The sequence below is a fragment of the Marmota monax genome, unplaced genomic scaffold (genome assembly GCF_021218885.2).
Source record: "Marmota monax isolate L192 unplaced genomic scaffold, Marmota_monax_Labrador192_F-V1.1 WCK01_AAM20220418_F8-fsc00009, whole genome shotgun sequence".
NCBI lineage: Eukaryota > Metazoa > Chordata > Mammalia > Rodentia > Sciuridae > Marmota > Marmota monax.
The window spans coordinates 16,557,123-16,585,080 of record NW_026694710.1 but is presented as its reverse complement, the minus strand read 5'-3'; the positions used below and the strand labels follow the sequence as shown (position 1 = coordinate 16,585,080).

The window sequence follows — 27,958 nt, the reverse complement described above, 5'->3', positions numbered from 1 at the left end:
CAAACTGACTTTCAGAATGCTCACAGAATACTAAAAATCCCACAAACAAAAGCACAATACTGAGTGTACATAGAAAAACAATCCTAAAAAAAAAAAAAGCTTCTTCAGAGTAAATGTAATATGTTTACATGAACATGACATTTTACAGAAGAGTTCATATCAGATAATTCTAATCCCGTTCCTGGTAGGTGAAACTACATATACATATAGATGTGTGTGTACACTTGTGTAAATTAGAAGACGGTAAGAAGAAATGCCATTTTTTAATGAAAGATTAATAATTTATTTAGATTAGCCCTAATTTACCTAGCATAACCTCTCTCACCTCTAGTTAATCTTCTACCTTATCCAGGCATTCTTATCCTCTCTCCATTTCTAATACTTTTGCTCATTCTTTATTAGTTTGCCTTTATTGGCTTCTACTTATTCTTCTCCCACTCTTCTTTTGCCTAATTCAAATTGTGTCTTTTACGAAAGCACCTCATTAAGCTATTCCTCATTAATATTCATTCTTCCTTAAATATCCATTTTACTTACTCATATCATCAATTTAAGTCTCTAAGCCTTTCCAACCCCAAGTGTTGCTAAACTCAACTGAGTTCAGAAAACTTGGTTACCATTCCAAAATCATCCATTCCAAATCTGAATAACTGAAAAAAATATACTAGGAAATAAATTATTTCCATAACCCATAAAGTAGCATTCTAATTTTTTTATCCAAATCTTTTCCATGATAGCCTCATATTGCTGGATGGATTAACAAACTTCAAACCAAATCAAAGCCAAAGTCATTATTTAAAAGAGCAAAATAAGGCAAAACTCTCTTTAGAAAAGGCAGCCAGATCTCTGGGTCTGAAAAATACAGTAATTAAATCTATTATAAATAGGCCAGAGGGAAATGTGTCTTTTGTACCATTCCTGTAGTATAAGGTGTACCCTGGACAAAAAGTTGAAGACCTTCCCCATTTAAATCTTTTCTACCTGTAAACTTACTATTTACTTTTACACACACTCCTAGATTGCTGGTTAAGTCTGTTTTAAAATCTGATTAAATGTATGCAATTATTATCATTCAAGTAACAAATCTGAAAATTCTGACCTACATAATAAGTGAAATGACTCAAGTCTTTTCTTACAGCCACAATTACTTCTTCAGTCAGTACTGAGAAATCAATTTAAGAATCTGAAAGACACATTACACATTAGAAAAGGACAGCAGCGTATATGAAAACAAGAGAACTTGATATGCTCAAGAACAACACTATGCAAGAGAACGTTCTGTAATGACAAAAAAAGATCCAAATTTGTGCTATACAATAGGTGAGGAACTGAATTTTTATTTAGTTTTAATTAATTTAAATCCTAAACAGCAATGTCTAGAAATTTTTTAAAAAGGCAGAAGTAAAGAATGTGATCTGAAAGAAGGACAATATAAAAGGCTGGAGACATGTGCAAATACGGATCCCGAAGGGCAAAGCACCCAGTGCCAAGTAATCATTTTTATCCTGAGAGCTGGAATGAGACATGGAAGCCCTTTAAGTAGACAAGAAACAGGATTATTTTTGCACTCAGAAAAGATCACTCAAGCAGCAAGTGGAAAACAGACTGAAATAGGAAAAGAATAAAAATAAAAGAATAGATAGAATGCTTGCCGAAACACATCAGAGAAAAGACAAGAACACAAATTTATGTGCTACAAGTTTACCTAACAGCAAAGATATGGCTTTGAGATATATTAATACAAATAATGGAAATAACTTAGTAACACAGCTTCATTATTTTGAGGCAGGAATGAGAGTACTAAAGATTTCTGGCTTGAGAAATAAGGGTGGATAAATACTGAGAAAAAAAATCTATGAGATGTTTTCGTGTTTTGCTTTTATTTGAGTAGCACACAAAAAAAAATAGTTCATGTTTGGTTAGATATGTGAGCATGAATTAAATAAATATACCCAGAGGCAGAAACACAGGCATATGTCTATGGAATATACTCATTTTCCAATTAAGTTAATGAAAATAAGTTTTCTTCAAGTATCAAATTTAAAATGATCATTTAAAAATTTCTGTTTTATGGGGCTGAGGTTGTGGCTCAGCGGTAGAGCACTCGCCTAGCAAGTGTGGGACGCTGGGTTCAATCCTCAGCACCACATTAAAATAAAATAAAGGTACTGTGTCCAACTAAAAACAAAATATTTTTAAAAATTCTGTTTTAGTTGATGTCATCATACTGTTCTATAAATATTCTGTATTTCTATACACCAGAAAATTAATATCCCATTCATAACATACCACCCCCAACCACTGCCAATACTGGAACCTAAGAAAAGTCACCATGCATCTCACCTTAGACATTCACATATTGTCCTTCGACCACCATATATTCCAACCCTCATCCCCACCTCTAAAACACATCTGAATAACTACCACTCATTGTTAAAATATTTTCTAAGAAATACTGCTCCAGGCTGTGGTTGTAGCTCAGTGGCACATGTGAGGCACTGGGTTTTCTCCTCAGTACCACATAAAAATAAAAAACAAATAAAATAAAGGCATGCTGTCCATCTACAACTATAAAAAATAAAATTAAAAATAAAAGAAATATTTTTTTTGGGGGTATAAATAACCCAATTTATACTTTCATCTAATTTAATCTAGCTTTAAACCAGACTAGATCCATTGTTACATGCTTTATATTATATATAACAACTTATATTATTCCCTTTAGAGCACTAATCATAATTCTAATGAGTTATATGTAATTTTTAAATATTTCTCCTCAGTTTATCAATTATAAAACAAGTATTTGCATGTGTATCAAGTGTTCTAGATAGTGGTAATATATCAGTGAGTAAGAAGAGACAAGTATTCTGCCCTCAACTCGAACTAGGGGGAGGAGAGTCATTAAAATAAAAAATCACATAACTCCTTATTTGATATTTTTATCTGAAAAAATGTCACAAAATTCTGTAAGCTACAAGGAGGCGGGAACACATCATTTTGCTTGCTATTCCAGTCTCAGTGCCTGGCCCATGTAGGTACCCAAATATTTGTTGAAAATGTTTGATGGAAAAATTTCACTCTAGGACCTAAGACATTAGTTCTCAAAATAACTTTCAGAATGCAGCCCTATTTTTAAGTTAAAAACTGCCAGTTATTAATAATTACCTTTCTCACATCAAGTAGCTTTCTGAAACTCATAACCATTTATTTATTTATACCCTTTCTTGCTTAGTTTAGTGCTTTTCCTAGTTCTTTAACTTCAGCGTAACCATTCCCTCTCCTCAGTGGTGCCTTACTATTCTGTTCAGTCTCTTCTTTCTGTAAACATACATCAGCTATATTTTCTTCTATGACTAAGGGACTACAGGAACTCTACTAATAAAGGTGTTTTTATTTCAAGGTCTTGAAGTCTCCCTATCCCCAAAATGAGTACATACATGGAAGTACTGGGTGGCATCTTGTGGGCAAAGCCATTAATTGATGGTGCTAAATGGCTAAAACGATCCCTTACAACAAATAATTAGCCATCACAAAATGTCAAAACAGGACGTTATCAGCACTGCTATGTCTCATTCTATGCAAATCTAGTAGTCAAAAAAAAAATCTAGCCTTATATAGAAACGAAGACAAAAATCTGGAATTAATAATATGCTTTAAGAACTTAGATTTGCTAAACATTTAAAATAAAGAGAAAACTCTATGTGTATCTTTTATGGAAGATACCTAATAAATACTATGTATCTAATTCTTCACATTGAATTAACTTATAGGAAATAGAATATGAATGCTTTATATTAGACTAATAGTAAAAGAAATCTATTTACCTGCAGAATGGAGGTAAGGGGACAGGACTGGCAAATGAAAGATGGGAATTTCAATTCCATCTGTCATATTTTATTCTTTTAAGATTGAAGTTACTTGGATATACATTATATTATTGTGTAAAATATTCAGAGGCCTTCTGTAATTACTAAATTGAAACAAAGTTTTATAATTCTAAATAATAAGTTTGCTACCTTAAAGATTAATTTTTGATGAACCATTCCCAGCACTGCAGAAAATTCAAAGTGCACTAGAATATCTCTGATTACTAAAGCTCCTACAATGGATATCAGAATCATTGTTTTAGTCAACTTTTATCATTTGGAAAACAAGACTATATTAACTTTGTTTAAAACTCTTCAATGAATCTCTACTACCTACAAGATTAATTATAATATTCTAAGACAGCAATACTCAAGATTATTATGAAAACCAAAGAATCAAATGTGTGTGAAACACATACTGGGCGCAAGCATTAATAGATGGTCAATAAATGTTAACTGCTATTATTATTATACTACCATTACTGTGCTACTGTACAGCTGTATGATGGTGGCCCTCAAGGTAGAATGACAAACAAAAAGCTATGGTATCCAGAGGGGGCAAATTATGTCAGACTTTCTAAGCCATATTGAATTTAGACAAAGGTCATTGGGGGATAAATAAAAAATAAAAAATTTTAGACAAATGTAAATTCTACCTTCATACTTAACAAGACAGAAAGTATTGGGCAAACCACTAAGTCTCTGTTTTCTCATATATAAAATGAAGATTAAAAACTGCACTATTTCATATGTAAAAATTAAGGGTGGTAATGCATACCAAAAAAAGTACAGCGTCAGACACATGTTAAACAATAAATATTAGCTATCATTATTTCAAATGGGAATTTTTAGTGCTAAAAACTGTAGAATAATTTATGCATCACATACCATGTAATTTTAAGGATTGAAAATGATTAATTCAAGAAAACATACAAACTCATGACACTGCTTTTACATATTTGTGTTTTATATTTAACTATCTTACAAAAAATGTTTTATGTGTAGTAAAAATTTTGTTTTTCCAATCACATGGCCTACGTGATGTCCATCACTCTTAAATTCTTTAATTAGTATTTCCTTACAAAGGTGTTCTCTTTTGAAAACCACCACTAAATTCATGGAATTAAGAATGACATTATATTCACTTCTCCTTCACCCTTCTCAGCAACAACATAGGGTGGGTATATACATTTGTATAGGTATATACACACGTTTATTTCTACAGTTCTGTGTGTGTGTGTGTGTGTGTGTTGTGTTGTGTTCAAACCAATACCTCATTTCCAACCCTTCAGAGAGCATTCTAGTTTTTTCTGCTTTCATATTTCCAAATTCCATCTCAGCCAATGAGAAATCTAGCTCCCACTGTCCTTAAAACTTATTTTATCAGTTTCCCTATGCATAAACAACCTCTCAATATTACTGTTTCCCATTCCCCACATGGACACTTCTCATTATTCTTCTTGGTCCCAATTTTTTACCCTTTCCCTTACCCCATATGTATAATCTCCTCATTCTGCTAAGGCTGATATTTATTCCTCATGCCTGGCACTCCTACAAGAATATCCTCCCCACACCCACCCTCAGGCTCTGATCTCCCAGCTTGCACTGACCCTCTGATGAGATCACTTCCTATCCCCACACTAGAAGCCTGACTCCTTGCACTTAATGACACATCATGTTCACTGCTATTGGTGAATTACTATTGACACCCTGTACTCAGACACCTCCATTCATGGACTCTTCTTCCTCAACAGACCTGAACCTTGATATACTCACATAAGACTGCAATCCTATGATACCATCCTACTCCCCTGCTACTTGCTGGGTCCCTGAGAGTTCATGCAGGAATACATCTTACCCAAGTCCATGCCCTACTCATTTTGTTACCTGTTCCATTCTGAACACCCCTCACTGGGACCAACAGAACCTCCCCATTTCCAGGCCACACTTCTCACAGATACCATACTCAACCTGCTTAGATTCTAATACTCTGCAATTGCAAGTCCTCCTATGTAGATGTACTCCTTGCCCTCAGATTCCACTAACACATTAATCCCATCAGGCTGATATCCTGTATCTTCTCGAGTACATGCTGCCACCCGCACACTGTAACCAGGGTGTGGACACCTACCCCTGCTTGGTTCCACTTGATAGTTTTGATACTGAATTATTCAGAAAGGGAAGAGAAAGAGGACAAATAACAACAAATGATGATACTTTCAAAAGAAGTATAAGTGAATAAACTGTGCAAGCACCTATAATCAAGCTAATTAAAATAATAATCTATTTGTCAAAATACAGTCTGCCCTCAATATACATGAAGAATTGGTTTAAGGACCCCAACCCCATACCAAAATCTGCAGATGCTCAAGTCCCTTATATAAAATGGTACAGTTTTTGCATATAGTTTACATACATCCTCATGTATACTTTAAATCATCTCTAGATTACTAATAATATCTAAAATGTGATGTAAATAGTTGTTATACTGAATTATTTAGTGAATGACACCCCAAAAGTCTTACATGATCACTACAGATGCAGTTTTTTTCCCCCCAAATATTTTTGCTCCAAGGTTGGCTGAATCAATGGATGGGGAATCCACACACGGTTACACAGGGCCACCTCTACCTGCTTTTTTCCCACCCAAAGAAGAACACTTTCTAGTCTTGTATACTAATTCTTTCTAAATTTAAAGTTAATTGAAAGTTATGATACAGAAAGGAGATTTGTCTCTTTTCTAGACAAACATGCATTTTACCTACATATCCTACTTACGCAGTTAATTTTTAAAAATTAAGGAAGAAACCAATAATTTTAAATTGAAAGTTTAAAAAATATAATTGTTTCAAACACTATAGAATTAAATATTCCATATTTTGCCACATAATCATTGCCACTGTATTAAGGTACATCCACAAATATTCCATGCATCCTAACTTTGCAAGTTTAGTAATAAGAGTTTTTTTAAGTAATACTGAAACATTTCTTTAAAAAGCTTCTCATAATGGTTGCACCCCACTTCTCTTCCAAAGAAAGAAAGAAAAAGAAAATGGCATCAAACCTGCAATAATTATGCACTAAACTATGGTTTTTAGAAAATATTCAGAATATGGAAGTTTGATTATTTTCAGTATAGGAAGAGTTATATTGTTTATAGTACACTTACTAACAGATATAATCCTACAAAAAAGTCTTAATAGCCCTGTTAGAGGCATCACAACACCTTGCTCCTGGTTTCTTTGACAAAGGATGCTTCAGAAGCACAATCTGGGAGCTTCCAATCACTCCTGCAAGGTAGGCGGGCCTGCGACCCACCAGCAGAAGAGGAGCAGCGGCCTGCTGAGAGGCAGAGCCGCCCCCTCCCCCTGCGCCACCAAGGTAGACGGAACTGTGACCACCCACAGAGCAGGCCCAGCGGCCTGCTGAGGGGCAGAGCCGCCCCCCACCGCCCGCGCCTGCCAGGTAGGCGGAACTGTGACCACCGACAGAAAAGGCCCAGTGGCCCGCGGCGGGACAGAGCTTCCAATCACTCCTGCAAGGTAGGCGGGCCTGCGACCCACCCGCAGAACAGGAGCAGCGGCCTGCTGAGAGGCAGAGCCGTCCCCTCCCCCCGCACCTGCAAGGTAGACGGAACTGTGACCACCATCAGAACAGGCCAGACCTGCAACCAACAGACAGAACAGGCCCAGTGGCCTGAGGAAGGGTAGAGCTGCCCCCCCTCCCCGCGCCTGCAAGGTAGGTGGACCTGCGACCCACAGGCAGAACAGCCCCAGAGGCCTGCAGAGGGGCAGTGCCGCTGCCTGCGCCTGCAAAGTAGGCAGAACTGCGACCACCGACAGAACAAGCCTAGCGGCCCGCAGAGGGACAGAGCCGCCGCCCGCGCCTGCAAGGTAGGCGGACCTGCTACCGACCAGCAGAGCAGGCCCAGCGGCCTGCCGGCGTGGTAGGCACATTGCCCCAATTGGAGGAGGGGCAGAGCCGCCGCCCGCGCCTGTGAGGGAGACTTTGCAACTATACAAGACCAATATAAATATATAGGGGGAAAATTGAATAGCACAACAGTTTCACCAAGTAGAAAGGAACGCGAACAGTATGAAGAGACAAGGAAAGAAAGGACCACAAGCAATGCAGGTCAACTCAACGTTAGAAGAGGTAATAGCTGCAGCAGATGGAATGTCAGATAAAGAATTCAGGATATACATGCTTCAGATGATCTGGAGTCTCAAGGAAGACATCAGACAGCAAAATCAGACAATGAAAGATCACTTCGACAATGAATTACACAAACAAATCCAAGAAGCAAAAGATCAACTATACAGGGAGATAGAGGTTATAAAAAACAAACAAACAGAAATCCTAGAAATGCAGGAAGCAATAAACCAACTTAAAAACTCAATTGAGAATACTACCAGCAGAGTAGAACACTTAGAAGATAGAACATCAGACAATGAAGATAAAGTATTTCAACTTGAAAAGAACATAGACAGCTCAGCAAGACTGTTAAGAAACCATGAGCAGAACATCCAAGAAATGTGGGATAACATCAAGAGACCAAATTAAAGAGTCATTGGGATACAGGAAGGGACAGAGTTTCAAACCAAAGGAATGAGCAATCTATTCAATGAAATAATACGAGAAAACTTCCCAGACTTGAAGAATGAGACAGAATCCCAAATCCTAGAAGCCTACAGGATGCCGAATGTGCAAAATCATAAGAGACCCACACCTAGACACATTATAATGAAGATGCCCAACATACAGAATAAGGAGAGAATTTTAAAAGCTACAAGAGAAAGGAAGCAGATTACATTTAGGGGTAAGCCAATCAGGATAACAGCTGATCTTTCAACACAGACTCTGAAAGCTAGAAGATCCTGGAATAACATATTTCAAACATTGAAAGAAAATGGGTTCCAACCAAGAATTGTGTTTCCAGCGAAATTAAGCTTCAGGATGGAAGATGAAATTAAAACCTTCCACGATAAACAAAAGTTAAAAGAATTTGCAGCTAGAAAACCATCTCTTCAAAACATCCTTGCCAAAACATTACAGGAAGAGGAAATGGAAAATAACAATGAAAACCAACAGTGGGAGGTAGGACAGTAAAGGGGGAAAAATAATCAAAGAGGAAAACAAACCATGTTTAGTAACATAAATAAACAAATATGGCTGGACGAACAACCCATATCTCAATAATAACCCTAAATGTTAATGGCTTAAACTCACCAATCAAGAGACACAGGCTAGTAGAATGGATCACAAAACAAGACCCAACAATATGCTGCCTACAGGAGACACATTTGATAGGAAAAGACATACATAGGCTGAAGGTGAAAGGTTGGGAAAAATCATATCACTCATATGGACTTCGGAAACAAGCAGGAGTGTCCATACTCATATCAAATAAAATAGATTTCAAGCCAAAGTTAATCAAAAGGGATAAAGAGGGACACTACATACTGCTTAAGGGAACCATACACCAACAAGACATAACAATCATAAATATATATGCCCCAAACAATGGTGCAGCTATGTTCATCAAACAAACTCTTCTCAAGTTCAAGAGTCTAATAGACCACCATACAATAATCATGGGAGACTTCAACACACCTCTCTCGCCACTGGACAGATCTTCCAAACAAAAGTTGAATAAGGAAACTATAGAACTCAATAACACAATTAATAACCTAGACTTAACTGACATATATAGAATATACCACCCAACATCAAGCAGTTTCACTTTTTTCTCAGCAGCACATGGATCCTTCTCAAAAATAGATCATATATTATGTCACAGGGAAACTCTTAGACAATATAAAGGAGTAGAGATAATACCATGCATCCTATCTGATCATAATGGAATGGAACTGAAAATCAGCGATAAAAGAAGGAAGGAAAAAGAATACATCACTTGGAGAATGAACAATAGGTTACTGAATGATCAATGGGTTATAGAAGACATCAAGGAGGAAATTAAAAAATTCTTAGAGATTAATGAAAACACAGACACAACATATCGGAATCTATGGGACACATTGAAAGCAGTTCTAAGAGGAAAATTCATTGCTTGGAGTTCATTCCTTAAAAGAAGAAAAAACCAACAAATAAATGATCTCATACTTCATCTCAAAATCCTAGAAAAAGAAGAGCAAAACAACAGCAAAAGAAGTAGAAGGCAAGAAATAATTAAAATCAGAGCTGAAATTAATGAAATCGAAACAAAAGAAACAATTGAAAAAATTGACAAAACTAAAAGTTGGTTCCTTGAAAAAATAAACAAAACCGACAGACCCTTAGCCATGCTAGCGAAGAGAAGAAGAGAGAGAACTCAAATTACTAGCATACGGGATGAAAAAGGCAATATCACAACAGACACTTCAGATATACAGAAGATAATCAAAAATTATTTAGAATCCTTATACTCCAATAAATTAGAAGATAGTGAAGGCATCGATAAATTTCTTAAGTCATATGATCTGCCCAGATTGAGTCAGGAGGATATAGACAACCTAAACAGACCAATATCAATTGAGGAAATAGAAGAAACCATCAAAAGACTACCAACTAAGAAAAACCCAGGACCGGATGGGTATACAGCAGAGTTTTACAAAACCTTTAAAGAGGAACTAATACCAATACTTTTCAAGCTACTTCAGGAAACAGAAAAAGAGGGAGAACTTCCAAATTCATTCTACGAGGCCAACATCACCCTGATACCTAAACCAGACAAAGACACTTCAAAGAAAGAAAACTACAGACCAATATCTCTAGTGAACCTAGATGCAAAAATCCTCAATAAAATTCTGACGAATCGGATACAAAAACATATCAAAAAAATTGTGCACCATGATCAAGTAGGATTCATCCCTGGGATGCAAGGCTGGTTCAATAAACGGAAATCAATAAATGTTATTCACCACATCAATAGACTTAAAAATAAGAACCATATGATCATCTCGATAGATGCAGAAAAAGCATTCGACAAAGTACAGCATCCCTTTATGTTCAAAACTCTAGAAAAACTAGGGATAACAGGAACATACCTCAATATTGTAAAAGCAATCTATGCTAAGCCTCAGGCTAGCATCATTCTGAATGGAGAAAAATTGAAGGCATTCCCTCTAAAATCTGGAACAAGACAGGGATGCCCTCTCTCACCACTTCTGTTCAACATAGTTCTCCAAACACTGGCCAGAGCAATTAGACAGACGAAAGAAATTAAAGGCATCAAAACAGGAAAAGAAGAACTTAAATTATCACTATTTGCAGGTGACATGATTCTATACCTAGCAGACCCAAAAGGGTCTACAAAGAAACTATTAGAGCTAATAAATGAATTCAGCAAAGTGGCAGGATATAAAATCAACACGCATAAATCAAAGGCATTCCTGTATATCAGCGACAAATCCACTGAAATGGAAATGAGCACAACCACTCCATTTACAATATCCTCAAAAAAAATAAAATACTTGGGAATCAACCTAACAAAAGAGGTGAAAGACTTATACAATGAAAACTACAGAATCCTAAAGAGAGAAATAGAAGAAGATCTTAGAAGATGGAAAAATATACCCTGTTCATGGATAGGCAGAACTAACATCATCAAAAGGGCGATATTACCAAAAGTTCTCTATAGGTTTAATGCAATGCCAATCAAAATCCCAACGGCATTTCTTGTAGAAATAGAGAAAGCAATCATGAAATTCATATGGAAAAATAAACGACCCAGAATAGCAAAAACAATGCTAAGCAGGAAGTGTGAATCAGGCGGTATAGCGATACCAGACTTCAAACTATACTACAGAGCAATAGTAACAAAAACAGCATGGTACTGGTACCAAAACAGGCGGGTGGACCAATGGTACAGAATAGAGGACACAGAAACCAATCCACAAAACTACGACTACCTTATATTTGATAAAGGGGCTAAAAGCATGCAATGGAGGAAGGATAGCATCTTCAACAAATGGTGCTGGGAAAACTAGAAATCCATATGCAACAAAATGAAACTGAATCCCTTTCTCTCGCCATGCACAAAAGTGAATTCAAAATGGATCAAGGAGCTTGATATCAAATCAGAGACATGCTGTCTGATAGAAGAAAAAGTTGGCTACAATCTACATACTGTGGGGTCGGGCTCCAAATTCCTCAATAGGACACCCATAGCACAAAAGTTAATAACTAGAATCAACAAATGGGACTTACTCAAACTAAAAAGTTTTTTCTCAGCAAAAGAAACAATAAGAGAGGTAAATAGCCTACATCCTGGGAACAAATCTTTACTCCTCACACTTCAGATAGAGCCCTAATATCCAGAGTATACAAAGAACTCAAAAAATTAGACAATAAAATAACAAACAACCCAATCAACAAATGGGCCAAGGACCTGAACAGACACTTCTCAGAGAAGGACATACAATCAATCAACAAGTACATGAAAAAATGCTCACCATCTCTAGCAGTCAGAGAAATGCAAATCAAAACCACCCTAAGATACCATCTCACTCCAGTAAGATTGGCAGCCATTAGGAAGTCAAACAACAACAAGTGCTGGCGAGGATATAGGGAAAAGGGTACACTTGTACATTGCTGGTGGGACTGCAAAATTGGTGCAGCCAATTTGGAAAGCAGTATGGAGATTTCTTGGAAAGCTGGGAATGGAGCCACCATTTGACCCAGCTCTTCCCCTTCTCGGTCTATTCCCTAAAGACCTAAAAAGAGCATGCTACAGGGACACTGCTACATCGATGTTCATAGCAGCACAATTCACAATAGCAAGACTGTGGAACCAACCTAGATGCCCTTCAATAGATGAATGGATAAAAAAAATGTGGCATTTATACACAATGGAGTATTACTCTGCATTAAAAAATGACAAAATCATAGAATTTACAGGGAAATGGATGGCATTAGAGCAGATTATGCTAAGTGAAGCTAGCCAATCCCTAAAAAACAAATGCCAAATGTCTTCTTTGATATAAGGAGAGTAACTAAGAACAGAGTAGGGTCGAAGAGCATGAGAAGAAGATTAACATTAAACAGGGATGAGAGGTGGGAGGGAAAGGGACAGAGAAGGGAAATTGCATGGAAATGGAAGGAGACCCTCAGAGTTATACAAAAGTACATACAAGAGGAAGTGAGGGGAAAGGGAAAAATAATACAAGGGGGACAAATGAATGTCAGTAGAGGGGGCAGAGAGAGAAAAGGGGAGGGGAGGGGAGGGGGGATAGTAGAGGATAGGAAAGGCAGCAGAACACAACAGACACTAGTATGGCAATATGTAAATCAATGGATGTGTAACTGATGTGATTCTGCAATCTGTATATGGGGTAGAAATGGGAGCTCATAACCCACTTGAATCAAAGTGTGAAATATGATATATCAAGAACTATGTAATGTTTTGAACACCCAACAATAAATAATTTAAAAAAAAGAAAAAAAAAAAAAAGAGTTACAATTAGATTGTGTTATCTAACCCTGAGCAAGTTTCTCCTTGTTTAGTGACATTACTGAAGTGTTGACTGAAGTTTTTGTCTGGAGAGAAAAGGAAGGTTTGCTCATTTAAACTGCAGTTAAAAACACAATCATGACCGCTGGGGCTGGGGCTCAGTGGTAGAGCACTTGCCTTGCACCTGCAAGACCCTGGGTTCAATCCTCAGCACTACATAGAAATAAATAAGTGAAATAAAGTTATTGTGTCTAACTACAACAAAAGAAATAAAAATTTTTTAAAACCCCACAAAAAAAAAAAAAAAAAAAAAAAAAAAAGAAGCACAATCTGAGTCTCTTTTCACCTTTAGGAAAGTGAAGTGATTTTTCTGATAGTTGATTCTGAAATTAGTAACTGAGCAGACAAGTTCACTTGGTTCCACTCCTCTTGCCCTTGGGAATAAGCTATTCAGAAAGAACATATCTGTAGAGAAACCATATTTCACTGACAGTGTAAGTCTGTCTAGACCAGCTCACCTGACTATTCGTCTAACCTAGCCTCTATTAGTAATAGCAATACTATCTGGGCTTCCATCTTCCTCCTTTTTCTTCATTTCTCAAATTGTTGAAAGTCCAAAATGAAAGGTACCACCTAAAAGTACTTCAGCCATACAGTGTATTAACTGATTTACTGAAGAAAAAACTGCTTATTTCCCCAGTTTTGACTTAAAGGGACTGCTTCAATTTGAGCTTCTTTAAACTACTGCAAACAAAAAACCCTCAAAACTGAACCAACAACAGATGTTCCAAATGAAAATAAAGCTGACTTATCTGATCATGCTTATTATCCATTAAAAAAAAAATAAAAGGCTCATAATGTCCTCCCTGTAAAGGTCATAATTTATACTTTCTGTCCCACTTCTTACTCTCATCCTATACTTCAGTAATACATACTACAGTGCTAAGTATCTTCTGAACATATCATTAATATTACCCCTCTGTTCCCTATACTACTTTTCTTGCTGGATATTTTAACTCAAAGATCATCAAACTATGACCTGCAAGCTCAATCCACCTACTTTTTAAAGTAATTTTTACTGGAACACAGCCATGCTCGTTCATTTAGGTATTGCTTTTGCCCTACAAAGCAGAGGCAAGTAGTTATAATAAGAGACCAGATAGCTCTTGGGAGTGAGCTATCCAGAGAGGACATATCTGCAGCGAGCTCATATTACACTGTACTTAGGACAGTGTACTTAGGATGGATGAATAAGTCTGTTATGCCTGCCCACCTGTCTATTCCTCTAACCTAGCAAAGCCTAAAATATTTACTAACCAACCTTTTACAGATGAATTTACCAATCCCTGCTTTCATTCAATCCTTTAAAGCCTAGTTATTTTGAATCCCTCAAGTCAAAATTAACTGTTCCCTTCTCAGTCTTTCCATTATATTGTATCAAGTCTAATATTTAACATTCCTAATGCCTGTGAGCTCTTTTAAAAGCCAGGTCTAAACAGCAACCCAGGGTAAACAGCATGCTTTTTGACCCAACCCACAGTTCCTGCCTTGCCATACAATAGAATTCCCACAAAAGCTTTTCACATTCTTTAGGAAAGTACTTTGGAAGAAGCTTCTGCCCTTTTCTCTACTCCTCCCAAAGGAAGAAGAAATAACTAATATCTGGATAGTTTGTGCCCTAGTGGGATACATTAATGTTTTTAAAAGTCATTTTTCAATCACGGCCAACCATTCTGGTCACTCTGACTCACTGGGGTAGAGTTCATTATTTCAGAAAAGCCCTGCAGCTCCAGTTGCACTGTGCTTGACGGGTTGCTAAGTTCAATTCAGGGGGCTAGATAAAAAGGAAGCATGATATCCACTTCTGATCTCATTTCCAAGTTCTTCAATGCAACATTACCATTAAAAAGCTAATATTTCAATCCCTGATTCCTAAATTTATTGCCATTTTGGAAGACAGTAAGAAAAAAAATAGAATTATACCCTACTCAAATAGCATACAGTAGGACTTAAGATATATGAAGATTGACAACAGTAAATTAATTGAAAAAAATTCCTTTAAAATATATAATGCATCTATGCCACATATACCATACATTAATGATTAACTTGATTAGGGAAATATTTGTTGAAAATAAAGATTAAAAATTTAGAGTTCATATTCAGTGATTCAAGCCCAGTTCATCATATTTCTTTGTCTAATATATATATGTCTCAATATTCTGTTGTTATCAGCTCTTGGTTTAATTAAATTCAACATATAAAAGAATCATGTGTATCACTTATTCAAAAAAAAGTATTCTCCATCCTACTTAGTATTAGAAATGGTATCTCCCATCTGAAAAACAAACATCTTTGTACCGCATATGACTCCAATTACTGCTTCATTTATGTTTCTTCCTCAAAACAGCTCTTAATGATTAGTCTACAAATATTATCTCCACTTGAACATACCTTTTATTAAAATATTTTTAGTTGCAGATATTTTTATTTAGTTTAAATAAAACCTTTTATTTATTTATTTATTTATTCTTTTGGGGGTGGTGCTGAGGATCAAACCCAATGCCTCATACATGCTAGGCAAGTGCTCTTCCACTGAGCTATAACTCTAGCCCTTCCACTTGAACATGTTAATCACTTTCTGACCTATTACAATATGGTTTTCATCTCCACTGCTCTGCTGAAATTCATCTAGTCAAGGTTACCTAGAACATTTATGTTGCCAAAAATTATGTATGCTTCTGTTTCACCTATATACCTAAATCTCATCAACATGTAACAATCCTTATTTAAATGTAAAATTCTTTTCTTATATATTGTAACAGCACACTCTCCTAATTTTAATACTCAGCCAAAGGCCTTGCTTGCCAATACAAAGTTCAGTGCCTTACTTTGAGGTTTTTCTTCTATCCAAGGAATTTAAAATTCTCTTAGGTGTAGTTGAGTTCTCACTATTTATACTACATTATATCCCTAGGTAATCTCATCTATTTCTATGGATTTAAATATCATCTTTATGCTGGTAATCCCATAACATATATATTCAGCACAGAAACTACTGCACATATTTTAACACATCTCATTAAAACAAAATTAGCAAACATTTGAGGGTAGATATTACCTTAGATTCACAGAACTCCATCTGAAAGATGAAATGACTTACACCAACAATCATAATGATAGAAGTTAACAAGGACCTTTCTACCATTTATGAAAACTTAGTAACTAATAAAAAAAAAGAAAACTTAGTCCCTTGTCTCTCAAGAGTTCACTATGTAAATATAACAAATAACAGACAAAGCTACTTCTTGTAAGCACACTATGCACACAATCATCAGAAAAGAACTAGCCAATAAGTACTTTAGGTTGCCACTGAATTTTAAAGGTGACTGAGAATGAAAGCAGAAGATATGATTTAAAAGTAAATGAAAAAGCTCATGCTACCTGAAGAAACTAGACGGACAAATAAGACAGGATACTCTAATAGCATGACCAATTAGTTGAATGTGGTCAATAGTTTTTAGTTGACGGAAAAAAATAGACAGATGGGAAATATTAATACTTTGTAAACTATGAAATCAAAGCAGCTATTTCAAGCAATGATTTATAGCATGATTTAAGTTACACTAGAAGATAGTAAAATCAGCAAAGCAGATACTGATATAAACCAGAATCTCCTGAATTGTCCAAGTGCTTACAACATCAAAAATAAATAAATAAATAAATAAATAAAATAATAGAACCCATGAGATATTGTAAGGAAATTAGTAACTTGGCAACAGATTAAAGTAAAAAAAGAAGAAGCAAATATAAGCAGGATAGGGTTGCTGCCAATTATGGGAAACCATATGAAAAGAAAAGAGATGAGAGACAGAAAAATTATTCCTAATAAACAATTTTCTAACAAATTTTTAAAATTTTTTTTTAGCTTTAATTAAGAAAAAAAGTGCTATTCTTCAGATGCAAAGATGTCATTATTTTGTTAATTAGTTTTCTAGTATTAGTATTCTGGGTCTATTCACTTTTTTTTTTAATCTAAACTCTGTTGTGAATGAAAACCTTTGAAAGTATTTCTTGATTATAGATTCAGCCCTAAGTATGAACTCATTAAAGTTAAGTGACTTGTCAAAATTTTAGAGCCACAATTTTGGTGCTCTAATTGCTATCTATCAACCATGAATGTTAGCCACATGCTAGCTCCTTATTTTATCACAGGGTCATGTCATGATCATAATCTGGCACTAAAGTACTTGGAACTCTGATATTACCCTACAGCTGGACAAAATCGTCTAACTCAAAGCCTACTATATAGTAAACGATCGACTATCTAATGACTATCTCATGTAATTTACTGAGGAGTACGTTGTTTACCTTCATGAACGTGTGGCTGACTGGGAGCTATTACTTATTACTGCTGTCTGGCAACTTAAAAGTATCATACTATATATCACTAGCCAAAGAAAGATCAAAATTTAAAATTCCAATTGTTTCTGCTAAATAATATTACTTTTGTATCACTATAAAGCAAAAAAAATATCATAAGTGGGGCCACTGTAAGTCAAGGACTGTCTGGATACCAAAAGGAAAGAGTGTAAACAAGAAGGAAAAGAAAGGAACTCCACATATGCAGAAAGTAGGACATTTTAATTGAAAGATTAGACTTACTAATGAGGAAGAAAAAGTTATATAACCAAAAAAAAAAAAATCTATATACCTTTGTTGCTCCTCCCAAAACTGTACTGTGGTAGAAGAACTGTAGATCAGAGTTTAATGTCAGAAAAATCAGAGGAATGTGGATACACATAATAGCAACTTATTATGTGCAACAGCCATTCAGGGAGGAGGGCAAACCTGTAGTCAATCAAGGGAAGTAGCATGGACACAAAGACATGGCACAATAAAGAATGAGACTACATTACATTAAGACCAGTGTACAGCCCACATCTAACATCTGTAAAAAAACAAAAAAATTCACTCACAACTTGGTTTCAAAGATGGCAGAACTTTAGACTTCCAAGTATGAAATGATCCAGAAGTACAGACAATTTTAATAATATGTACAAAATTCATCAATATACCTATTTTACAGAGAAACTTGAAGATATGTCTTAACCATTCAACTGGTCATCAGCACCATGGATTCCATTTGTCTAATGCATGTTATTAAATAGTACCACAATTTACATCTTTTTAAAAAGATAACATATTTGCTGATGTTTAAAAAAACAGTTGTAGAGCCAACATTTTTGGTACTTGACCCATACATACCAGTACTACCCATCAATCCAAATTTCTAAGTAAATCTACTCTTCTGGGATTTATAAAACAATAGCAATAATACAGGGACAAGTTAATAGTAAGATAAAAGAGCAAGAGGCAAGCAGCAGCCAGAAAGAAGAATCAAGTTAATCAACATAAAGACTAACATAGAGAGTAAATACCAATAAATAATAGTTTCAAGATGATCTAGAGTACAGTATAGATTCTTTACATGAACTGAAACTAATCTTTTGTATTCAGCTACCACATAGCCAAAAGATTCCTTAGAATGTAGGAAGGCATAAAATGCTTTTTGGTTCCTTCAATGACAGCATTAAGCTAAGTGATACTCTGTGATTCTCAAACAATAATTTTATGGTTCCAAGTACTCTAGAAAAGAGATGGTTCATGTCCTTACTATCTTTCAGCCAACATGTCTCACAATCTTTTAAAATTATTCCTCAGTATTCCCACCAGAAAGGATCTATCGATAAAACGTAAACTCAAGCATGTAATAACAAAACAATAATAAAAGTAATAGTTAACATATTAAATGTTTTCTGTATGGAAAACACATATTAGCCTATATCAACACAACTAATTCTCAAACAATCTAATTATCTCCATTTTACAGATGAAATAACTCAAGTACAAAGAAGAATCTTGTCTATACCCTAAAACGTAACACTAGGATTCAAATACAAGAAGTCTAGCTCAAGAGCCCATTTTCTTATTTTCTGTTCTGTAATACCCAAGAAAATAATTTGAAGAAAAAATAAATTAAGTTATAGGTTTGTTTACCATCATGAGATTTTAAGGTAAACGGTACACAGTAACCAAGAAAGGAAGTGCCCAATGAGGTAAACATTTACAACATGTGGCTAGTAAGCACCACTGAAATGTAGCCAGTCCAAAATGAGATATGCTATAAATGTAAAATACCCAATTTTGAAGGCTTACTTAAGAAGAGTATATAAATCAACTCATTAATAATTTCTATATGAGTAAATGTCAAAATGATAATATTTTGAATACACTGGATTAAATTAAATGTGCTTTTTCATGTGGCTACCAAAAGATTTAAAATATTTGGCTACCCTTGTATTTTTATGAAATGTAGTATTATGTAGGCAAGATTCTAGAGTTTATAAAATGATTCTAACCTAATCTTTGCCAACTTGTTTTGCTGTATGATCTCAGGAAAAACTGTTAACACTGATTATGAGCATTAGAAGAAATGGGGTTTTAAAATAGCCCTAAAACCTACTGCTCAATTTGAGTATCTAAATTTATTTTCCACTAAAAGAACAAATTACTTGGGACAAACAGCTGATGCTACAGCTGGGACAAGTAAAGTACGTGAACCTGGAAACCACCATACACAGGAACCATCCTGATGAGGCTCCTGTTAGCCAAACCCGGTATATTTTGAGAATCAAAATGATGATAATGATAGATTAAGCCATTGAATATGAATTCATGCTGATTTAAAAAAACTGACTGAATAAACAAATAAGGGAGAAGAGAGGAAAGACTGATTTATGACAGAATGTCAACTTCTAATAACTGCTGAAGGAATGAAACTGGAAAATCATCAATAGATGCTAAAACTTGTGGGTAAAATTTTGATTGAGACTCTGACAACATCCTGTTATTCAGAATACTTTTCCATAAGCTGCATGTTAATTACAGAGAAATAAATAATAACTTTCAGGTTGGAATATACAGACCACCACGCTAACCAAATTTTCAAAGCTAACATCAACAACACTAGGACAAATCAACCTCATGAGCCTTAAGATATGATGTACTGAGAAGAACAAAACATCTCTTCAGTGGTATTCCTGCCAAATGCATAACCAATCTAATCATGAGAAAACAACAGACAAATTCAAACTGAGGCATATTCTACAAAATAACTGCCTGTACTTTTCAAAAATGTCAAGGTCAAGAAATAGGTTGAGGAAGTATTCCCAATTTGAAAAGACTGAAGAGATGTGATGATCAAATGTGGTGCATGATCTCAGAGTGGATCTTGTATTGGGTGGAAAGGGTTATAGAAAAAACAGATAAACAAGATTTGAACATAGATTATAAATTAGATAATAATATTATGTCAATACTAAATCTCACGGTTTTTAATAACTCACTCTGGTTAGATAAGATAATGTCCTTGTTTTTAGGAAAAATACATAAAAAAATTTTAAGAGTAAAAAGGTATGATGTTTTCAAATTACTCACAAATTGTTCAGAAATACATATGTGAATATAAAGCAAGAATGATAAAGCCAAATAAAACAAAATGTGAAACAACTGGCAAAAATTGTTCCAATTTTTTTGTAAGATCAAAATTATGTCAAAATAGTTTTTCAAAATTGGCCTATCTCACAAATCAGATATTTTAATAACTCTACCAAAGTCTGGATGTTTTTAAATGTACTAATACATTTATTTTATTCTAGACTTAACTCTGTTAATTTTGACTCATCAGATAGTCATTTACATATTCCATAAGATTCAGGACTATGTCTATTATTGCTCATTATCATTCAAAGTACTATTTACTACATCCAATAAGCATGCAAACCTTTTTTAAAGTGAGCACACTCACATACTACATGATGCTTATAAACAAAGCATTAAATTGTATAAATCTCCACATTGAAAACAGAACCATTATTTGGGACAAAGAGGGACGACTCTCCATTTTTTAAAACAAAAAGCAGGAATGAATCAAAAGAGTGGTCAAAAACCTAAGTTAAAGAGATAAATTCCAAAATTAGAAGAAGGTAAATACCTCTTTTTTATAACGGGAGTCAAGCATTTTACCTTTACAATTAACTATAAGCAGTCACTGACAACTACAATAACTTGCTTCTTTATAAATTTTGACTATATTAATAAAATTGAATCAATTACCTTAAAAGAGTCAAGGTAAGTGCTGAGATTCAAAACTTCTCTAGGAGTTCACTAAGTTGCTGTATAACCCTGAGAAGCAGCCTAACAATTTCTTATCTTACAAGTAAAACTTCTGGATCATTTCCCCCGCCCAAAGGCAAAAAGGGTATTATGTTATAAAAATAATTTCAAGCAGTAATAGCAATGACTATTAAATATAGAAATATAAAGTCACACATGCAAAAAAAATTTGGCTTTTTGTAAATATGTTTACAAAGTAATGAATGTAAGCATATTAATAGCAAAAGTTGACTCAAAATAATTACACAAACTACTTTTAGACCATAAATAAGTATGACAGGACACACACACACACACACACACAAACCCAATCAACAAGTATATACCATGTTTAAAATGGTTCTATTATTTAAAAATAATGGTGACAAAAACCAAGTATGAGATAGGTCTCCTGACTAGAACTGAGACTATAAGAAACAATACAATTCTCAAATATAGGTAGAACCCAGGAAAAAAAAAATCATTTCATGCACAATTATGTGTTATATTAAAAGAGTAGCATAGATTGTCTGTTAGATATACAGTATCAACTCAATTTTCAGTGTTTTCCAATATTACTTGAGTATTGAAGCAGGTAAGTCAGAAATATAATTGAATTCCCTTTTCCATCAAATTCGGTTAATTTTGTGTCTCATTAAAATTTGATTTTTTCAAAGGTACAAGTAGCTTTGCGATGCAAAGTCGCATCTGGATAAGCAAGAGAAAAACATACTCCCAAAATATTCTAAAATAAAAACTGACCAAAGACAACCTTAAATCACTGTATCCCTTGGCAAACATAGTATCGGCATGAGCCAATATTACAATGCTGTCATCCTACCTGATTCTACCTTAATAAACTCAACAATTTCTATGCAGTTTTTTTTTTCAGCAGAAAAGATCTTCACATACGTAATAATAAAGATAGGTCCATTTTGTATTCAAAAAGAACAAATACCAACACACTTGGTATAAAGAATTCCCAGAGGTTTTTTATGACTGAAATCACTTATGAACACTTGACTAAAGCTTTTTCCCTTAACTTCCTCAGATAACACCAAAACATATTTTATATAGATAAAATAAAACAGTACAGGTCTTAAACAGCACTTAAACGCCCCTCATCGGAGCAGTCTTCCTTCACGTACGTTTTCCTACAAGCATCCCATTCTGCAGGGCACCTTTCGGAATCGAAGTTGTCACTGGTGTAACCTAGGAGGACCTCCGCCCCACCAGTGAAAGCAGGAGAGATCTTCAGGAGCTAACCAAACAAACCTAGGGAGTGGGGAGGGGGAAGGGGCGCGAGGTGGCGCAGGAACAGATGAAAACAAGGTGAGACAGTTGTTTCCTTAAGGCACTAAGGTCACTCCCCAACTCCAAATGCCAATATTTACTGGCCAGCAGAAAAAGCAGGGCCATCGCCCACCGCTGACACAACGCAACCTTCCTTCCCACTCTCGGCACCCAGTCCCACCCACACCCCCGATACACAAACCGGCGCAGCTCGCCCGGCCCTACCGCTCCGGCCCCTCCACGCCCACCCACCAGCCTGCCCACCAGCTCCAGGCGCAAGTCTCACGCGGGTAAAAAAAGGCTGCTGCAAGGTGGGGAGTCCCGCCATCTCCCGCCACCCCGAGCAACCCACAGAACGAGAGCCCCTAGTCCAGAAGTTTGGAGCAAAGGAGTCGGACCCCCTCCCCCGGGAAGGCAGCCTGGCAGCTGAACCGGGCTGCGAGCCGGGGAGGGCGACGCGAGTGTGTGTGCAGGGAGAGTCCATCACATGACAGTGAAAGGACCGGAGTAGTCGGGGCGTCCGCGCGGAGGGGTGCGGGGGGGGGGGGGAGAGGGTGCCGTTGCCGTGGCAACACCCCCAGGCCGTCCAGACTTCCAAAGAGGGAGGAAGAACTTCAAATCCCAACCGTCAGCGCTCGAGCGGCTCCTTCTTAAAGGGGTACACACAGAGCCGCCGCCGCCACCGCCGAGCGCGAGAGGGCAGAGTTGGACGCCCCTCGCCCCTCGGGCGGCGCCCCCCGCCTTCGCCCCCCGCGGACCCACCCGCGGCCCCCGCCCCGCGAGCGCCCGGGGGACCCCCGGGTCCGGATCCCCGGGAACTCGGCCGCGTCCGCCAGCCCGGCCCCCGGCGACGAGAAGGGGGTGTGTGTGCGCTCGGCGGGGGCGCGGACCAGCCCGCCTTCCTCCCGCTGCCCTGCCCGCCGGCTCCCTTCGGCCAGGGCGCCGACCAGCCCGGCCGCTTCCCCCTCCTGACAGCAAGGACCGCTGGCGGCGATACGGGCACCGAGGAGTTTCGGCAAGAGCGCGAGCGAGTGGCTTCCTCCGGGCTCGGCGAGCGGGTCCGAACTAACAGTTCCCTGGGAGCCCGGGAGCCGAGAAGGCAGGCGACCGAGCGCGGACCGCGCGGGGCGAGGAGCCCCCGAGACAAAAGGCGAGCGCCGGGGCCGCCGCGCCGCCGCCGCTCCCATCTCTCTCCCCATTGAACTGACCCGAACCGGAGATTCAACTAAACCCCTCAGCCACAAACTCCTCGGGCTGCGGCAGCCGCCGCCGCACGGAGCCCGGGGCCCCGACCCGTGTCTCTCTTACCTACACAGTGCATGAGGCGGTGGCGCCAAGAGTCGAGTTCCCGCCGGAATCCTCTCCTCTCCGCCGCGCACCGAGGGCTCCGGCACTGAGCGGCGGCGGCGGCGGCGGCGGCGGCAGCAGCGGCGGCGGCAGCGGCCATTCTCTCTCTTCCCTTGTCCATCTGCGTCCCGCGTCACGCGCCCTCATTTACATACGAGCGGCGCAGGCACGAGGCAGGGGCGCGAGCCCTCGGCGCGAGCCCCGGAGCGCGCGCCCCCCGGAGGGGGTTGATTGACACGTGTCACTACCTTCCCTCTGCCCTTCCCTCCCCCTCCCACCGCTCCCTCAGGGAGAGGCGGGGAGGGAGCCTGAGGAGAAGGAAGCAACCTGCCGCTTCCGCTGACCCCGCCCCCCCATCCACTCCTCTCTCCCCTCCTCCCCCGGAGTTTACTCAAGCGAGCCATACCGCTCCCGCCGCCCGCGAAAACCCTGAGCGGGAGCGAGAGACCCGGAGCCGAGCCAGGAACCCGCGTGCTAAAGGAGCTGACTAGCAACGCCTCCTTTCTGCCTTGGCTCTGGCCGTTCGGAGACTTCACTTCCCAGACTCCCGTGCGCCCATGTCCCGAAGCGGAACTTGCGGCGTTGGCGCGGTGCAGGCTGGGCGTTGTAGTCTGGCCGAGATGAGCACCCACAGGTCCTCTAGCACGCTGTAGCTAGCCGAGTGGCCTTCGACTTCTTGGCGCAGGACCTAAGGTGGGCTTAAACTCCCACTCCCTACCCCCAGGATCTTACACTGCCGGCGTTGTCCAGACAGATGCGCTGCTTTAGCTTCCACAATGGAAGTGCAAAAATTGTTGGTTCTTGCAAGTGTGCTTTAAGTGTTGGAAACTTTGAGGGGTCACTGTCATCTTGTCACTACAGGGAAAGGGCAAGCCAACTATTCAGTTGCATCTGAAATAATTGCCAGACGTCCAGAGATGCCGCAGTGACTTCAGTTTCCAAGGTGAAGAGATCATTGCAAAGCGGAAATACTTGCTAGAATTAGGAAAAAGATGAAAGACTTTTCACCGAAAGTTATTTAAGGGAGAGGACGTAGCTGGCTGAAAACTCCAGGAGGGAATTTTTTATGATCTGCAAAATATAAACTCCTGGAGGGAAACCACCCCCTGAGACTTCTGTGCCTTGGCATCTTTCATTCGCCCTACCCTAGTACAGTGCCAGGATGTGGCATGATCAGCACTTTAAATTTGTTATGGAGTGAATTCTGCGCTATGCTAAAGAAAATAACTTCTTCTGAGAGAAAGAAATTTTTTGGTTAAATTTAGACTTCAATTAGATTTTTACTTTTGCACCAGAGCGAGCATGCATTTATTTCTTGTATAGTTGCAGAGGGGCAAACCAAGGCTAAGCCACCCAAAGTTTACTGAGAAGTGTATTACTGGGAATTTATGCAGAAGTCTATGGGAAATATGTTTCTGAGTTCTGTATCACCCTCCTTGTTTTATGGCTTATCTTCATCTACCTTTCTTACCCACTCCGCGCGAAGAAGTATTGTTCGTCATTACCTCAGTAGTGAAGATGTGATTACACCTTCATAAAAGTCTTTTTTTTTTTTAAACAGTGACGTTGGAAATCTTACAAACACCTTTCCTAGAACAGTCACATTTGAGACAGGTGAAATCACTAGTGAAGGTGCTTTTGAAATTATAAGTGAATGGTTTCAGTTACCACTTCTACACATAAATTGCCAAGATGGTTAGACTTTGTAGGTTTCCTGATGGCTTCTGTAGTAGTCTTCATTAGTTAGGATGGAACACTTTGGTGCAGTCACAAAGGATCCAAAAATCTTAGTGCCTTAAAACAAACAAAACAAAATTTAATCTACACGTTCTTCTTCAGGGGTGAGGGACCTTCATTCCAGGTGGTTCTCACCAAGCAACTAGATGTTTAGGGAGGCTGGAAAGACTGGAACTTTCTTCCATGTTTGATAAGCAAAAGTACCAGGAGTCTGTTCCACTCATATTTCACTGACCAAAGCAAATCATATAGGTATCTCTATCTTCGAGGAGCAGGGGAGGTGCAATCCTATTTGCCCAGAAGAACGATAACTAGAATTTCTTAATGGAATAGCACCAAGGATATCACAATTCATCCTCTAGCCACTAATTTACAGTTAATTCTTTACAATACAAAATACATTCACTCCTTTTACAAGTGAGACAATCTGAAAATTCTGTTCAGTAAAGCATTAATCTCGAAGTCCAGCATCTCTGTATTGCTTGGTAGGATATATTAACACTGGATAAAGCTTCTCTTGTTACAGAAACCTAAAAAGGCACAGTATCTATCCTCCCCCAATTATAGTTTACACACACACACACACACCCACACACACACACACAAACACATTTAACAAATACTGGTGGGACGGGGACAAATTAACTATCTTAGTTCATTTTGTGCTGCTGTAACAAAATAACACAGACTAATTTATAAAAACAAATTTAGGAAATTCAAGACAATAATGTTGGCATGTAGCAAGAGCCTTCTTGCTGTGTCATCCTATGCAGAAGGGCAGAGGCAAGAGATTAAAAGGGTGAGCCAAACTCCCACTTTTCTAACAAACTCATTCTCAAGATAACAAAGTTAATCCATTCACTCTAAACTTTGAGACTCATTGCATCTTATTAGGTCCCATGTCCCAAGTCATCGCATGAGAAAGTAAGGTTCCAACATATGCTTTGTGTGTGTGTGTGTGTGTTGTAGGGGGCGGGGCACCTTCAAACCATCATACATTGGAAACATTCATATTTAGGAGTGGAAATAATGGGAGTCATATATCAAATATTTAGCAAATAGTTTACCATCAGTAACTAGCATGGATTGCCATCTTTCCAACCTCTATCAAGACTCCTTGCCACTACCTATTGGGCCTATAAGATATAACTACATATTTTAATATTCTACCATAACTTTACCTTCTTCTGGGTATGAATTTCTACATTCTTCTGGCTATTAAATTTCTACCAATTTAGGCAGAATGGCCTACATTATGCTCCAGTAACACAAACTCAAAACCTTAGTGGCTTAATGCAAAGGTTTATTTCTTATAATAGGTCAGTGTGGGAGAAGATGGAGAGAACTGTTCCATGTCCATTCAGGATCCAGAACTTATGGAGCTCCACCATCTGAAAGTTCCCCTGTCACCATGAAAAGAGGACAATGATGTGGAATCATAGTCCAGCTCTTAAAGGCTTCTGATAGAAGTGATACATTTCAATGGATAAAGCAAATTATACACCCATGACTAATTTTGAGGAAACAATATATTAGATACCTTTGAGGGAATAACCAACCATCCCAAAACTTAATATCCTAAAAAATCAGATGTTTATTTACCTTATGAGTCTATGGAATGATAATTTGTGCGAGACTAAACTGGATATTTTTTCAACCCTTGATTGGCCCACTTAGGTGTGGGCAGCGACTTGTCAGCTAGGTAGCTCAGTATCTGAAGTTAGTTGATTGTCATCTGGGAAAACAGATCTCAGTATTCCTTGTCATCAAGGAACAAACAAACCAGGGCTTGGTTTATTTGCATGGTGGCACAGTCATAGGGTTCCACACAGCAGTGAGAGAGCAATCCCCAGCCTACAAGTGCTTTTCAAGTCTCAGCTTGGATCACATTTGCCCCAGTCATGGCCAAACCCAGAGTCAATGTGGGTAAACAGAGTCTACCTCTTAGTAGAAGGATTTGCAAGTCACATTGTAAAAAGGCATGGATAGAGGGAATTACACAATTCTTGTGGCCAGTTTTTCAGTTTACCACATTTGGGGAAATGCA

General features: G+C 38.0%; 1 protein-coding gene across 8 annotated transcripts in view; it reads right to left on the bottom strand.

Moving 5' to 3' along the window:
• Positions 1-24,418, bottom strand: part of Lcorl (ligand dependent nuclear receptor corepressor like) — a 149,884-nt gene extending 125,466 nt beyond the window's left edge. For 2 of the 8 annotated variants that reach the window (XM_046423861.2, XM_046423860.2), the window contains exon 1: positions 24,136-24,418. In XM_046423861.2, coding sequence (XP_046279817.1) covers positions 24,136-24,295 — 160 coding nt within the window. In that variant the 5' untranslated portion in view covers positions 24,296-24,418. Of the gene's footprint in view, positions 1-22,682; positions 22,962-24,135 lie in introns of those variants that run through there. The other 6 variants (XM_046423868.2, XM_046423864.2, XM_046423870.2 and 3 more) reach the window with 6 other exon arrangements.
• Between the last annotated feature and the right edge of the window lie 3,540 nt (positions 24,419-27,958).